The sequence below is a fragment of the Myotis yumanensis genome, unplaced genomic scaffold (assembly GCF_028538775.1).
Source record: "Myotis yumanensis isolate MYYU_CA2020_CCGP unplaced genomic scaffold, mMyoYum1.0.hap1 SCAF_13, whole genome shotgun sequence".
NCBI lineage: Eukaryota > Metazoa > Chordata > Mammalia > Chiroptera > Vespertilionidae > Myotis > Myotis yumanensis.
This window is the reverse complement of record NW_027223764.1, coordinates 1,187,279-1,200,919: the sequence shown is the minus strand read 5'-3', so window position 1 is coordinate 1,200,919 and position 13,641 is coordinate 1,187,279. Positions and strand designations below refer to the sequence as shown.

Genomic DNA, 13,641 nt, shown 5'->3' with positions numbered 1-13,641 from the left:
TTGTGGGGGGGGGGGCTCCCCCTTTGAAAAAGAGAGCCCAGAGGTGGACAATTTATGTAATCTGCGGCTGGAAAATGAATTCTGTAATTTATTGGAAAACAGAAAGTCCTGAAGATTGGATCAGGAGAGCTGAGTCCCGACACCCCACCCCCACCCCCCATCCATCAAGTTCCAATTAACAGGCTAACCAGAGAGCTTTAATGGGTTTCCAATCTAGTGGCCCTGATAGACTCATCAATTCCTCTGGGAGAAATTAAGAAAATCGACCGCCCCTTGGCGACGCAGTGTCATTCCTTTCTGCAACTATATGTCAAATTAAAAACACAATTAAAATTTAAACTGTTTCAATCAAAGGGTGCCCTGCAACCTATGTTTCACTTAATAGAACTTTGATGAAAATCTGATGCGTGCACTCCGTCACCCAGGGGGCGGGGGGGGGGGGGCGCAGGAGGAAAGGGGATTCTTTCTGTTTCTTTAAGACATTGGCGCTGGGGCGAGGCACGCCAGGTGAGTACACCTCCGGCTTCTGGCGAGGTGATGGGCACAGGCGCTCTGGGCGCGCTCCCACTCGCCGGCTGGACACCTCTCCCCCCGCCCCCCATCCCCCACCCCCGCTTTCTCTTTTCCATCCGTCCACCGCAACCGGAAGGGATCCTTTGGGAACCCGGGCCACGCAGATTTGGGGCAGTTTCACCCCCGAGATGCATCGCCTATAGCAGCAGCCGGAGGAGGGCAGTGCAGCCTGTGCACCGCTGGGGACCTCGGAGGAGGCGCGCGGCCTGCCTATCCTCGCCTCACGTCGGGGAAAACCGCCCCGACGCCTAATGAGCTCATCCGGCATCTGGAGGCAGAGGGTGGGAGGAACCCAGGCGGCGACCGGAGCCCCAGTGGCTGTGGCTTCCCAGCGCATAAGCCTCGGCTGCTTCCGCGGGAGAGGCGCGCCCGGGGCCAGTGCAGCGGCCTAGTTTCCACCGGCCCGTTCCTTCCTTCCTTCCTTCCTTCTGCCGCCCGCGCCTCACTGCTGGCGGGGAGGGCGCATCCGCCCGCTCACCCAGAGGGGCGCGCGCTCACACGGGCGCGCTCACACAGGCGCGCGCACCCCAGAGGCGCGTGCACAGACCCCCCCCCCCCCCCCCCCCCCGCGCCGGGAGGGTCTGCGGGCCGCGCAGGGCGGCGGGCGCGGAGCGGTGAGGAGGGGCGTGCGGGTCGCCTCGGTCGGGCCTTGCGTAGCAGAGCCCGGCCCCGCGGGGCCCCCAGGGCTGCCCGGCTGCGATTTGGACCCCAAACGGGGATTTCTGTGGGGCTCACGGGTCTTGCACTCTGACCCCGTCGGGGTGACCCAGTGAAAGAGGTCTTTCCTAGCGGCGCTGCAGAGTCCGTGTTTGGGGCGCTAAGGAGAACCGGACCCCAGGACAGGTCGCCGGGCCGCGGGGCGTGACCACCGCGAGAGGCGCAGCAACAGGAAGCCTTCGAGGCGGACCGGACGGGCGCAGTCGGCGGCCCTCCAGGGCCTCTCGCGGAAGCTCAGGCGCCCAGGGCGCACCAAGGGGCGGCAGCAGGAGCGCGTGCCCGGGCCCAGGCAGCCGCCGCGGGAGGCCTCTCCAGGGCCCCGCAGCCCTCTGGGCCCCATTGTTCCGACTCCCGCCCCTCGCCAGGCCCTCGGCGGCCAGCACGCACCCGCAGAAGAGAGAGCAAACCCCACCGACCTTCCGGCCTCCTCGGTCCCCAGCTGTGCCCTCCAGCGCGCTGGGAGCGAGGAGAGGAGGGCGCTGCGGGCTCGCGCGTGGCCACCGGCTCTGGCAGCCGTGCCGGGAGCGGGCCGAGGGGACGTCCTGGCTCAGAGTGAGCGCCCGTGGCGGGGCCCGTGTATATCTGTCTCGCTGCTGTTTGCTGTGCACACACGTGCTCTATTTACTACCAAATAAAAGAAATACATCTGTGTTGCCAACAGAAACACTCGAGCGCTGGCTCCGCGGTCTCCCAGGGCCCAGAGGCGCTCTCGGGCGCGCAGAGCCGCGGTGGGGACCCGGCTCCGAGCGAGGCCCTGGCCCGAAGGAGGATGGGGCTCCCTCTGGGCTGTGGGCAGCTCCGGTGTGTGCCAGGTGGCTTGGGCGAGGGAGCAGAGGCGGCCTGCGGAAGGAGTTCAGGCTCAGAGCAGCGCCTTGCTCCTCGCCCTGTCCTCCCGGTAGGATTTCCCCGGCCGCCTGAGTAACCTGGAAAGGCGCGCCTGCCGGGGTTGGCTGGCTGAAGCTAAGCACACGTGGGGGGCGGGCTGGGAGCCTGAGCGGGTCTGTCAGGAGGTCTAGGTGTGTGTTGCGGTGAGTGTGCCTGCATGTTGTCTGTATACGTCTGTGTGGTGCAGGACCCATTTGGCTGGGAAGCGGTGTCACTTGCACTGACTTGAAGATTAAGTGGGTGCCGAAGGGTAGGACTTGGAGCTGGGGCTGGAGGAGAGGAGGCTGGGCCCCACCTCCGAGGGGAGGGGAGACAAAAGGATAAATGGGGAATGTGGTTCATTGTCGGGGCGGGGGGTACTGACCCTCTGGCTTCCCTCCACGGACCGCTTGGAGCTGTTGGGTGGGGGCACCTCACTCCGCCACAGCCCCCTCTAGTGAGCGGCTCCTGCATCCCCACAATCCCCGGCAGAGGCAGCCGGGAGGGGGCGGGAGGGGACCCCAGCCAGCTGCCCAGATATGACAGCCCCACCAGGCTTTCTGCGCCTCTCCTGATACCAACACCTCCGAAAGACCAGCAGCCCAGCCCAGGATGGTTGGAGCGTGGGGTGGCTGGGCTGCTCTGAGACCCCACCCTGGCTCAGCCCCTTCTCTTGCTCCATGAGAAATGCCACGACCCCACCTGACCAGAGGGGAGGGGAGGTTTTCGCCGCCAGGGCAGGTTTCTAGGCTCTGGCAGCCGTCAGCCCAGGAGGCGGGGCGCCACCCCCCTCCCCGAGGGCGCGCAGGGCTCCTGGGAGGGACGCCCACCAGGCCTGGGCGCAGGCCTCCTGTTCAGGAGGGAAGGGGAGGCCCCGGGGAGCGGGGCAGAGGATAAACGGAGCGTGTGAAGAACCAGTTATTTCTCGACTTTGTAAAGACTGGGTCAGTCAAGAACCGTTTTCTAGAATCCAAACACAAATAAAGTCTTTTCTTGGCGCCGGATAGCATCGTGTCCGGGCGGTAAAGCCGAAGGCGTGTTTGCTGTTGCAACATTGTTTTTAATGAGCTGCGATCGCCCGGCCCGCAGTTAGTATTGCCAACAGTCAACGGCATCACTGTGTTTGCAGGTAACACACGGAACAACATATTTTGACCCCGAATGTCTGTTTACTTTTCATTTACGACACATGACCTCGTTTTTATTCCAAACCAGAGGGAAATAAAGGGAGAGCTACCTTCGCCGAGGTCCAGGCTGAAATCTGGCCATAAATACGCCCATGTATGGGGGGCAGTTTCCCATCAGCGGGAAACGAGGCCGGAGCTTCCGCCGCGGTCGGATCGTCGTGCGCGTTGCGTGCGAGGACCCGCGCGCTCCCCAGCGGCTGCGCCCCGCGCGAGCTCTCCGCAGTCTTGGTCTCTCCGGGTCCCTCATCCCCCTGCTGGTTCCCCGGCTTCAAGGACACCCTGCGGGGAGCGGGGCTGGCCGGCCCTGGCTCTAAGGCGGGGAGCCGCGGGGGCGAGGGGCGCCCGAGAGCCTGCCTCTGCCGCAGACCCGCGCTTCCCCGCGGCCGGCGCGTGGGGACAGCAGCGGTGCGGTGCGCTCCAGGGAGGCGGCGGGGCCGGGGGCCGGGGGCGTGGAGAGGCCGCCGTTGGGGTGCGGGGCGCCGTGGGCAGAAGCCCGGCTGGGAGGAAAGGGTCTCTGTCCCCTGGCACCTGCCGCACCTGGACCGCGCCCACCCCGAGCCGCCCAGGAGCCACGTCCCTCAAGGCCTGCGGAGGCCGCCCTGTCCCCGGGCCTCCCCGGCTGCCCTCTCGCCGCCGGGCCTCTCCCAGCCAGACTTCGCGACCCGCCTGCGGCCGCAGCTACACTGGAAATTCACTTCCGTCCTCTCCCCACACCCGGAGCCCGCCCGCCCCAGGCCCGCCGCCCCGGGCCCAGGGGTGTCCGGCCCAGAACCTCGCGGCTCCCGAAGGAGCCACGTCCCGGAGCGGATGCGAGGCCGCCGTCCTGCGTTCGGAGAGACCGGCCGCCTCCGAGCTCGCGGCCGCCGCCTCGCCCCATCCCGCAGCCTCGGGAAGCCGGGTCCTCGCCCTCCGCCCCTCATCCTCCTCCTGCTCCCCCGGCGGTCAGAGCCGCAGAGGTGCCGCGGAGGGAGCGAACACAGCCGCCTTTGTCCCCGCCGCCCGGACGCAGAGGCGGCGGCCCCGCGGGGCAGCAGAGCCGGTCCGAGACACCTGCTCCGGGGCCGCCGGCACAGTTAGTCACACGCGGGCAACACGAGACGCTTCGCTTTGCTTTTTAATGAATTCCGTTTCACCACAACATGAAGTGTAACAATGTTTTGTGTCTTTTTCTCTTTTTCTTAAAAAGGGACTGAACCCAGACAGAGGTGGGAAGACGGTGGGGGGAGGCGTGGGGGCAAACGACCGCCGAACAACAGGTGTAGCCGAGGGGAAGAAAACAGATGGGGCGGCAGGGCAAGGAGCCCTGCGGAGTCCAGGGTGAACTTTACAAGAAATCTGTACATTTATCAAATAAGTTAAAATTCTCCTAAATTGATTGTCCTTCACTTAAAGCGCTCCAGTCTCCTGTCTGACTCCTCTGAGCATCGCTACCTGTCTGCCCTTCTTCCCGCCCCCCCCACTTTCTCCTTCTTAATTTCCTCTTCCTGAAGCAACGACCAGGATTATACAGTGGAAATGTCTGCCTTGCTCGCCCGAGGAGGAGCCAGGCGCTCGGGAAATTTTGTACAATATTGCACAGGTCAGAAGTACAGCAGTCACTGCGGAACAAAAAGGGCAGGGGAGAGGGTACAGGCCACAGGTTGTTGCTTTTCATATTGAAATCACTCTCTGAGAGGGGATAAAATGATAAGAGCAACATTAAGAATAATTTACCAACAAGTGAAATTCCAAAAATAAATGCCACTAATAAATAAGACCGCGCACAGGGGGGCCGGATGCGGAGCCCTTCCGTCACCAGGAGACTGATTTGGGGGCTGTCTTTTCCCTTTAGACACTTAGATAATCCTTCGGTCACAAAGCGGAGAGAGGAGGAAGAACCGAGACAGACCTCGGGAGAGAGAGAGGGGCGGCCTCAGTCGGGGTTCTTACAAGAGGCTGCTCAGGTTTTGAGAACTGGGGAGGATACGGGTTTGGGAGGGGGGTGGTGGAGAGGCAGAACCACACCCAGAAATCTAGAAATAAAAATACTACAATGCGAATTCTCTCTCTTTCTGCCCCCCTCTCTCCCCCTGAATATAGTTCTAAAGAAACGAATAAATTAGAGGGGCCCCGCTTTTGGCGTTTATTTTTCCTTCGATAAAAATAAAACCAAAAAAGCCACAGCGCGCGATGCAAATTTGGTGGGAGGGTTGCTCCTATTCCCGAAGCTTCCAGCCGAAATATGTTGACCCAGGCATGGGATCTGTTTCCTGTTCTCTGAATAGAAGCCAAGAACCAAAAGGAAGAGGGGAAGCGCCTCAAATCCACGTGGGGTGAATTGCACGAAAATGCATTGCAAATACTTACAAAACGCTACCGATTGGGGGAGGGGAGGCCGAGCCGCGCCGGCGCCGGCTCCCGAAGGCCGCTGGACGACTCGGCGCCCTGGGCCCGGCCCAGTCTCCTCCGGGGTCTGGGGAGGGGGCCGGGCGCTCCCTCCGCCTCCCCTCTCGGGCCTCAGACGGGCCGGAGCAGCGGCACCGACGAGACCACCGGGTGCGAGTAGTAGACCGGGTGCGGGAAGGTGAGCAGCGGCTGGCTGACCGGCACCGGCGCCCCCGCGGCCGCGGCCGCCGCGCCCTCGGCCGCCGAGTTCTCGTGGTAGAGGATGGGCACGCGCACGATGCGCTGCGCCGCCGCGTGGCTCAGGTTGGCCGCCTCCAGCTCGGCCGCCAGCTGCCGCTTCCACTTGTTGCGCCGGTTCTGGAACCAGATCTTGACCTGCGTCTCGGTGAGGTGCAGCGACGCGGCCAGGCCGGCGCGCTCCGAGCTGCTCAGGTAGCGCTTCATGTCGAAGGTGGACTCGAGCTGGAAGACCTGGCTGCGCGAGAAGACCGTGCGCGTCTTCTTCTTGCGGCACGCGGGCTTCTTCTCGGGGCTCTCGGCGCCCTTCTTCCAGTCCTCGGGGCCCGGGGGCGCCGCCGCCGCGCCCGCGCTCGCCCCGGCCGCCCCGGCCGCCGCCTCGCCCTCCTTCTTGCCTTCCTCCGAGTCGCTCTCCTCCAGGACGATCTCGTCCGGGCTCCGGGAGTCCAGCTCCTTGGGGTCGGGGTCGGCCTTGAGCAGCGGCTCCGGGGAGTCGCGGTCGGTGCCCGAGGCGGGGGAGGAGTCTCGCAGGAGGGCTTTCTCCGACGCTGCGGAGAGACAGACAGACAGGTGGATGCACGCGCGCACTCAGCGGCCAGCGAGGCCCGGGCGGACCGGCGCCACCTCCCGATCGCGGGCCCAAGGCCTCCTCCTTCTCGCCGGCCGCCTGCGGCCTGGCTGAGCCAGAATAGGGGCGCGGCGCCCTGGGGCCCCCGTCCCCCCGGACAGGCGACAGGGCCCCTGATGGTGGCAGGGCGACGGCGTCCTCTTACCCCTGCACCGCCCCCCACCCGGGGGCCCACAGAGAGATTCGCCTCTGTCCTGGGACCGCCCGAGCCGCTCCCTCCATCCAGGCCAAGTCCCCAGTCCCTGCCTCCGAGGCCTCCCCACTCCTGCCGGAGGCCACTGTCCCCGCGAAGCGCTGCGCCCCGGCTCCAGGTCCACTCCTCTCGCCAAGTGGGATTGGATTCCCGGGCAGTGAAGCCGCGGGGGCGACCCGACCCGGAGGAGACCTGGGGTCGGAAGAAGTTGGCAAACACCGGGGTGGCAGGTGCGGGAGGCCCCGGGGCTGCAGCGGGACGAAGCGCGGGGCAGGGGTGGGACGGGCGCGCGGGGAGGACAAGGAAAGTTCAAAGAGCGGTCGGTACCTTCAGGTCGCGGGAGGTGGCCACCGGCGGGGGTCAGGGTGTAGGGGTACCACCAGGCCGGGGAGCGCTCCAGGTAGTGCGCGGGCAGGGCAAACCGCTGCGCCGGGATCTCAAAGCGGGGAAAAGCCAGGTCGCCCACCTGCGAGAGCGCGAAGCCCGCGGCGCCCTCCAGGGCCCCCTTGGCCGCGGCGGCGGCGGCGGCAGCGGCGGCAGCAGCGGCGGCCGAGGCCGGAGCGAAGAGCGTCCGTGGGGGCGGCTGAGGCTTAGGGGGCGCTCGGTGGTGGTCTCCGTTGAGCAGGTTCTTGATGGAGAACGGGGACTCCTTGGCCGCGGGAGGCGGGGGCGGCGGTGGCGGCGGCTGCGCGCTCGCGGTGCCGGGGGCGTCCGGCCCGGGCTCCGGCATGGTCCCCTGTCCTCCGGGTCCCCGCGAGGGAGGGACGGGCGGGTGGCCGGGCAGGCTGGCGGGTGGCCGGAAATCAGACCATAAACGGAACTCAACTACGGGGCGCAAAGTCGAGGGCCGCCCGGGGCGTAAAGCCAGCGGCGGGAGGGCGGGGTGAGGACCGGCCGGGGCGGGCTCACATGGGGAGGGGTGTCGAGGGGCGGGGAGCGGCCCTGCCGCGGCACCGAGGGAGCGAGGCGGCTCGGCGGCAGCTCCGGCTCCCGGGGAGGAGGCGGCGAGAGCAGTTCCCGGTTTGGGGCTGCGTCAATCCGGCGCCGGATGCTAATGATGAAATCAAAATGTCATCCAAGTTAAATGCGGGGAGTATACGGCGATTGGGCGCGCACAATGGCAAATGGGATTAGGCGGCGAAGGCACAGCCGAGCCGGCCCGCAGCCGCCTCCGCCGCCCCCTCCTCGCCTTCCCCAGGATTTGGGCGCTTTGGCTTCGGGCTGTAAGAGCCCGCCTGTTATTGGCTTTATATAGTCCAATTAGGCAGCAAATGAGGACAAGCCTATTAGCACAAAAGGATATTGGCTCCCGCTAAAGAGGCACTCGGAGCGCTCCGGCGTGCGCAGGGGCGAGCGAGGGACTCGGAGCCCGCGGCGCCCGGGGCCGGAGCGCACTGACAGCCGCGGCGCCCGAGCCCGAGCCTGTCTCCCCGATCCTCCCCCACCCCCCGCAGCTCGGGGACCAGCTCCCAGCCGCCCCGCTTGCGGGAGGGGGAAGGGGGCGGGCCCGGCCCGCCCGGGTCACCTCGGGGTTATCCTCCGTCGCAGCTGCCGCTCCCCCGCCTCCAGGGGCCTGGCACGGGCCGCCGCCCCCACGCAGCTGGAGAGCAATTCAGCACCGGCCCAGCGGGCAGGACGCGACCTCAGGCCCCATCGAACTCAGCGCTTTCCCACCCTTGGCGGTCTGGCGGCCTCGGCATTTTACCCAACGCCTGCCAGGGGCGCGGCCACCGAGAAGACTTGGGTTCCCAGCCCACCGTCTAGTCCACGGGAAGGGGATGGGGTGTAGGTCCCAGCACCGTGTCAGCGGGCCCAGCAGTCCTCTGGCCTTGGCCTCTGGCCCCGGAAACCGAAGACTGCGCGCGAGAACCGCGGACGCCCGGGCGCCACGGGGGTGGGGGTGTGTGTGTGTGGGGGGGGGGGGTGCGACGGGGTCCTGGCACAGACGGCTGCGCGAGAAAGGGCGCTCCTCTCCTCTGGCCACGAGGGCCCACAGCCTGGCGGTCAGCGGAGGCCCCGCGACCCCGAAAACAGCACTTCCTCCCGGAAGTCTCTCCGGCTGACGTTTGGAGGTGCCTGACTCTAATAGGGGCCACGCGAACCAGGCACAGCGCTCACCGTCCGGGGCTGTGGCACGACGGGGGCCCCTGCAGAAGGGTCCCCGCGGCCTCCGGGTGCCCGGGGAACCCCGCTGGACCTGAGGGACAGCCGGGCAGACACGGACTCTACTCCGTCTGCTTTCAAAGCAACTCCCAGGCCGCACAGTAGCTTTGTCAGGCAGGCGGCTCAGGCTCTAGGTTTAATCATCAGATTTGCTTGCGGGGTCCCCTCCTTAGAAACAGCTCCCTCGTCAGAGAAAGGGGGTGCACTGGCCGCCACTCCTCACCCCCACTGTGAGCTCCCATACACCCCAGGTCTTTTGTGGGCCCTTCACTTACACATGGCCTTTTAAAAATATATATATTTTTTATTGATTTCAGAGAGGAAGGGAGAGAGAGAAACATCAAGGATGGGGATCATGGACCGGCTGCCTCCTGCGCGCCCCCCACTGGGGACGGAGCCCACAACCCAGGCCTGTGCCCCGAAGGGGAATGGAGCCCTGTGGTCCCGGTTAGTAGGTCCTCGCTCCACCACGCTGGCCGGGCCATGGCCTTCTGTTCCTTGAGCTGGAGCCTCTCGCCTCCTCGGGGCCGCCCTGCGTGGGCAGAGGCCACCGCTCTGGCTCCCCAGTTGGGAAATGGGTGTTTTATTTTCCCATCGGGGCTTCGGACCCCGCCCCCCTCAAATCCCGATGGGCGCCTTTAATGCGTCTCTCAGCAAACACGGTCAGGAGTGAACCCCGTGTTTGCTTTGGGGCCTCGGAGCCTGCAGACGGTGCTTCCGTAAACAATTGTTCTCGTTACTGTTACTCTCCAGTTGCCCGGCTTCGCCAGGAGCAAAGCGCTGTCCGGTGACCCGAGTTGGAGCCAATCACAGCCGGGGGGCCAGCAGGGCGGGTCTCCCGCGCGGGTTTACAGATGGCAACGGGCTCCTGGGCGGGGGAGACCGGACCAAGGCCACCGGCCGCCGCTGGCCCCCCAGAAGCGACGTTCTCCCCAGCTCCGTGCGCAGGGCCCGCACCGCCAGCCACGCTGCGGAGCGCCCCTCCCCCCCGCCCCGCAAGAGTGCGCGCGTGTTGCGTGAGCTCTGGGTCCGAGGGGGGTACGTGCAAAATCTCCCCGAAGTTCTGACGCATGGACGCGGCCTTTAGAGAGAGACGAGCAGAGAAGCTCCTCACGGGAGAGGTGGGCGCTTGGCTGCTGGAAACAAACCTGGGGCTGGCAGGGCGCAGGCCGGCGGGAGAGGGTGCGGGACAGCCGGGGCCTCAGTCTCCCCCAGCGTTCCCGGGCCTGGTGTGTGTGTGTGTGTGTGTGTGTGTGTGTGTGTGTGTGTTGGGGGGGGGCGCTGGCGGCGTCGGCGCGCGCCTTCCGACCGGAGAGGAGCTGCGGGGGGAGCGGTCGGTGCCCACAGCGTACCCCCGAGTCTCAGGGATGCTGGGCTCCGACAGCAGGTGCAGGGGACGCACCCGCCTTGCTCTTCCGCGGGGACAAAGTTTGCGGGGTGGGTCCCGCTCCGTCGCCGCCCTTCACCCGCCCTCCGGCGAGGGGTGTAGCCTCGGCCTCCTGGCGCCCACTCCACCCAAAGCCAGGCAGACGGCGCCCTCTAAGGGGCGCCCTCGGAACCGCACCTGCGGGCTCGGCCGGCCACGAGCAGGTAGGAGCCGCCGGGCTCACCCTCCCGGCCTGGGCGGGCGGGCGCTGGCGACTCTGTTCCGTGGGTCCGGGGAGCAGCGGGGAGCCGACCGCCTGCAGCCGCCGAGCTGTCCCCGCCGCCAGCGCAAGGGGCCTCGCCCGCCTCCCTGCCCCCTCTCCTCCCGCCCCTGTTCCAGGGCCCTGGACAGTCCGCTGGAGCCTGGTCCCGAGGGCCCCTCCTGAGTGCGGGCTGCATGTGGGCGCTGGGAGGGCGGTGGGCGGTGGGCGGTGGGCTGCCTCCTTCGTCTCCCCAGGACGCAGGGCGCCCGGATCCGTGTGCAGGCCGGAGGGAGTGAGTAGTGAGTGAAGTCACAGTTCCCGCTGCGGGGCGTTGGCCTCGGTAGCAGCCTGATCAGACCCCAAAGCAGTGTGTGTGCGTGTGTGTGTGTGTGTGTGTGTGTTCAAAGTTAAATGAGCCCGGCCGGCGTGGCTCAGTGGTTAAGCATCGACCTAAGAACCAGGAGGTCATGGTTTGATGCCGGGTCAGGGCCCATCCCTGGGTTGTGGGCTGGATCCCCAGTGTGGGTGTGCAGGAGGCAGCCGACCAAAGGTTCTCTCCCATCAGTGATGTTTCTCTCTCTCCTTCCCTCTCCCTTCCTCTCTGAGATCAGTAAAAAAATATATATATTTTAAAATGAAAATATAGGCAAACTAATCGTTGGCCAGGAGAGCGGTTGTCCTTATTGAGGGAGAGGAAAAGGAAGTGACCAGGGATGAGAAGGATGCCTGGGATTCCGGATGCTCTGTCTCCCGCATCGGCATCCGCATCCGGGTGCTGGTTCTCTGCACATTCCCTCGTGAAAAACCCTTGGTGGTTTAGGCCCTCATTAACCACCCCAACGAGCGGCTCGTAGGTCGATGCTTAACCACTGAGCCATGCTGGCCCGGCTATATTTTGCTTTAAAAAATTTTTTATTGACTGATTATAGAGAAAGGAAGGAGGGGAGAGAGAGAGACATCGGTTTCGATGTGTTGCTCCACGCGTTGATGCATTCATTAGTGGATTCTTGTCTGCACCGACCAGGGGTGGAACCCTCCCCGTCGGCGGATCCGGACGGTGCTCCAACCCACTGAGCACCTGGCCAGGCCTCCGTGTGCATGTGCTGCAGGTGGGACCAGCCGTGTGCTCGCCTAGGTGCCTGGCTTCTCTTATTAAACATGTTTATGCGATTTACCCACTTTGTTTCACGCAGTTGTAGTTTTTCCCTTTCATTGCCCTTTAGTGTTGCACTGGGCGAAGACGACAACATTTATGGATCCGTTTGCTGCTGATGGACACAAGCGGTTTCCTCTGTTTGGGACAGCTCAGCATGGAGCTGCTGTCAACACGCCTTTTTTTTTTTTTTTTTAAATTGTGTCTTAATTGATTTCAGAGAGGAAGGGAGAGGGAGAGAGACAGACGACAGTGCTGAGAGAGAATCATTGATCGGTTGCCTCTTGCACGCCCCACACTGGGGATAGAGCCTACAACCCGGGCCTGTGTCCTGACCAGGATCAAACCATGACCTCCTGGCTCATAGGTCGACGCTCCACCCCTGAGCCAGGCCGGCCGGGCTCCACACGCCTGCTGATGGTCACGCCTGTGTGTGTCCGTGGGGCAATCCCAGGAGTGGACTGTGGGCATCGCCCTCTGCTCACAGGAGGCCAGTGACAGAGGTTCCTGGACAGAAGGGCCCGAGTTCTGCTCCAAATGCCACCACGCTGGGCCCTCGGGCAGCGACCTCCGAATTGGGTGGGACACAAACGCGTGTGCTTGCACAGGCCGCGCTCAGAGCCTGGGTCCGGCCGGCCCTGGTGTCACTGGCTCCTGTGGGCGGGGCCCAGGCATTTGGTCTCCAGAGCTCAGTGGTCCTGTGTCCTCGTCCGTCCGTCAGGAGAAGGGTGGACAGTCCCGCTCTGAGGCGCTGTGGTTGTGGGTGGCCTCCCCACCTCCCGGACACGCCTGTGGGTGAGGCAGAGCTGAGAGAGGAGCGTCCGGGCCGAGGAGCATCCCCGGCCTTCAGGGGCCACTCTCCCGGGGGCGCTGCCAGAGGCCATGCCTCCAGGACCTGCGTTTGCCCCAGTTTTCTCTCTGAACGGAGGCCCAGAGCCCCTGTGGCCCTGTCGCTGTCTCTCTGAAGATGTGAGCCCTGAAAGGGCGCTCACGGCGGACCAGACACACCAGGTGCCCGAGGTCGCAGGATCCTGGGCTCCGGGTGCTTTGCCCACGGACGCTCCCTGGTGTGCCTGCTGTTTTTCTGGAACATGGAGCAACTAGGGTGCTGAGAATGGAATCTGATTGGTCAAATGCATATTGAGTACCTACTATGTGTCACCCCCCCCTTAAAGGGGCACGAGGTTGATGGGGCGGGGCAGGGCGGGCATCTGGTGGGGGCCCCAGCCCTGACCTAGTTAGTGGGAGAAGCAGGACCTCCTTGATTGCTCCTGGATTTAAGTTCCCGCCGAAACAGGCCCCTCCATCCCTACACCCCGGGGTCTGCAGGGCAGCCCATCCTGGGGTCCTGGCCCTCTGGGGGCTGCCAGCTGGCTGCCCCCCATTTTAGTGGCAACATTACAACCAGGGAGGCCACCCGCACCCTGAAAACCAGCAGAAAGGCCTCTCCTCCAGGTGTGCCCGTCTTTGGGAATTTGCAGCAACCATTTCGGTGTAAACAGAGGACGATTAAACGGCCAGGAGCTCCGTTGCTGGATTAATTGCGCGGTGGAACGGGATCGATGGTGTAACTGGATCATTTACGTGGCAAGTCCGCCGTGATTTAGACGTCCGGCTCGCTCCCTCCCGTCTCCGTCCTGAAAACAGGCCTGGCCTGTGGGCCGGGGCCACGCAAACAGCCTCGATCAGGTCTGAGTCCAGAGTCTTACGTGGCCCAAACAGACGGGTTGGGGCGGGTGATGCGGGGCTGATTGTGGGAAAATTGGAGCAATTTGCCAAAATGAGCCAAGTTCCTCCTCTTATTCTCGTGTCTCTGCAGGAAATGACTCCTCAGAAACGGAGTGGAGGTTAAACACCCTTAACTGACACTTCAGGCCCCGCCCATGTCACCCCCACCCTCGTCGGACACCACG

The 13,641-nt window shown here is 64.7% G+C and overlaps 1 protein-coding gene across 1 annotated transcript; it reads right to left on the bottom strand.

Moving 5' to 3' along the window:
- Positions 1–5,837: 5,837 nt before the first annotated feature.
- Positions 5,838–7,514, bottom strand: HMX3 (H6 family homeobox 3). Its single transcript, XM_070433260.1, has 2 exons — positions 7,112–7,514; positions 5,838–6,511 (listed from the first exon to the last, which is right to left on the bottom strand). Exons 1-2 carry the CDS (start codon positions 7,512–7,514, stop codon positions 5,838–5,840), a joined length of 1,077 nt encoding a protein of 358 aa, XP_070289361.1.
- Between the last annotated feature and the right edge of the window lie 6,127 nt (positions 7,515–13,641).

What these genes read in the sequence shown, in the direction of transcription:
- HMX3 (XM_070433260.1), bottom strand. Translation starts at nt 7,514, where the DNA reads ATGCCGGAGCCCGGGCCGGACGCCCCCGGCACCGCGAGCGCGCAGCCG. An exon ending in CCACCTCCCGCGACCTGAAG is followed by an intron (nt 6,512 to 7,111) that starts GTACCGACCGCT and finishes GTCTCTCCGCAG; the next exon opens with CGTCGGAGAAAGCCCTCCTG.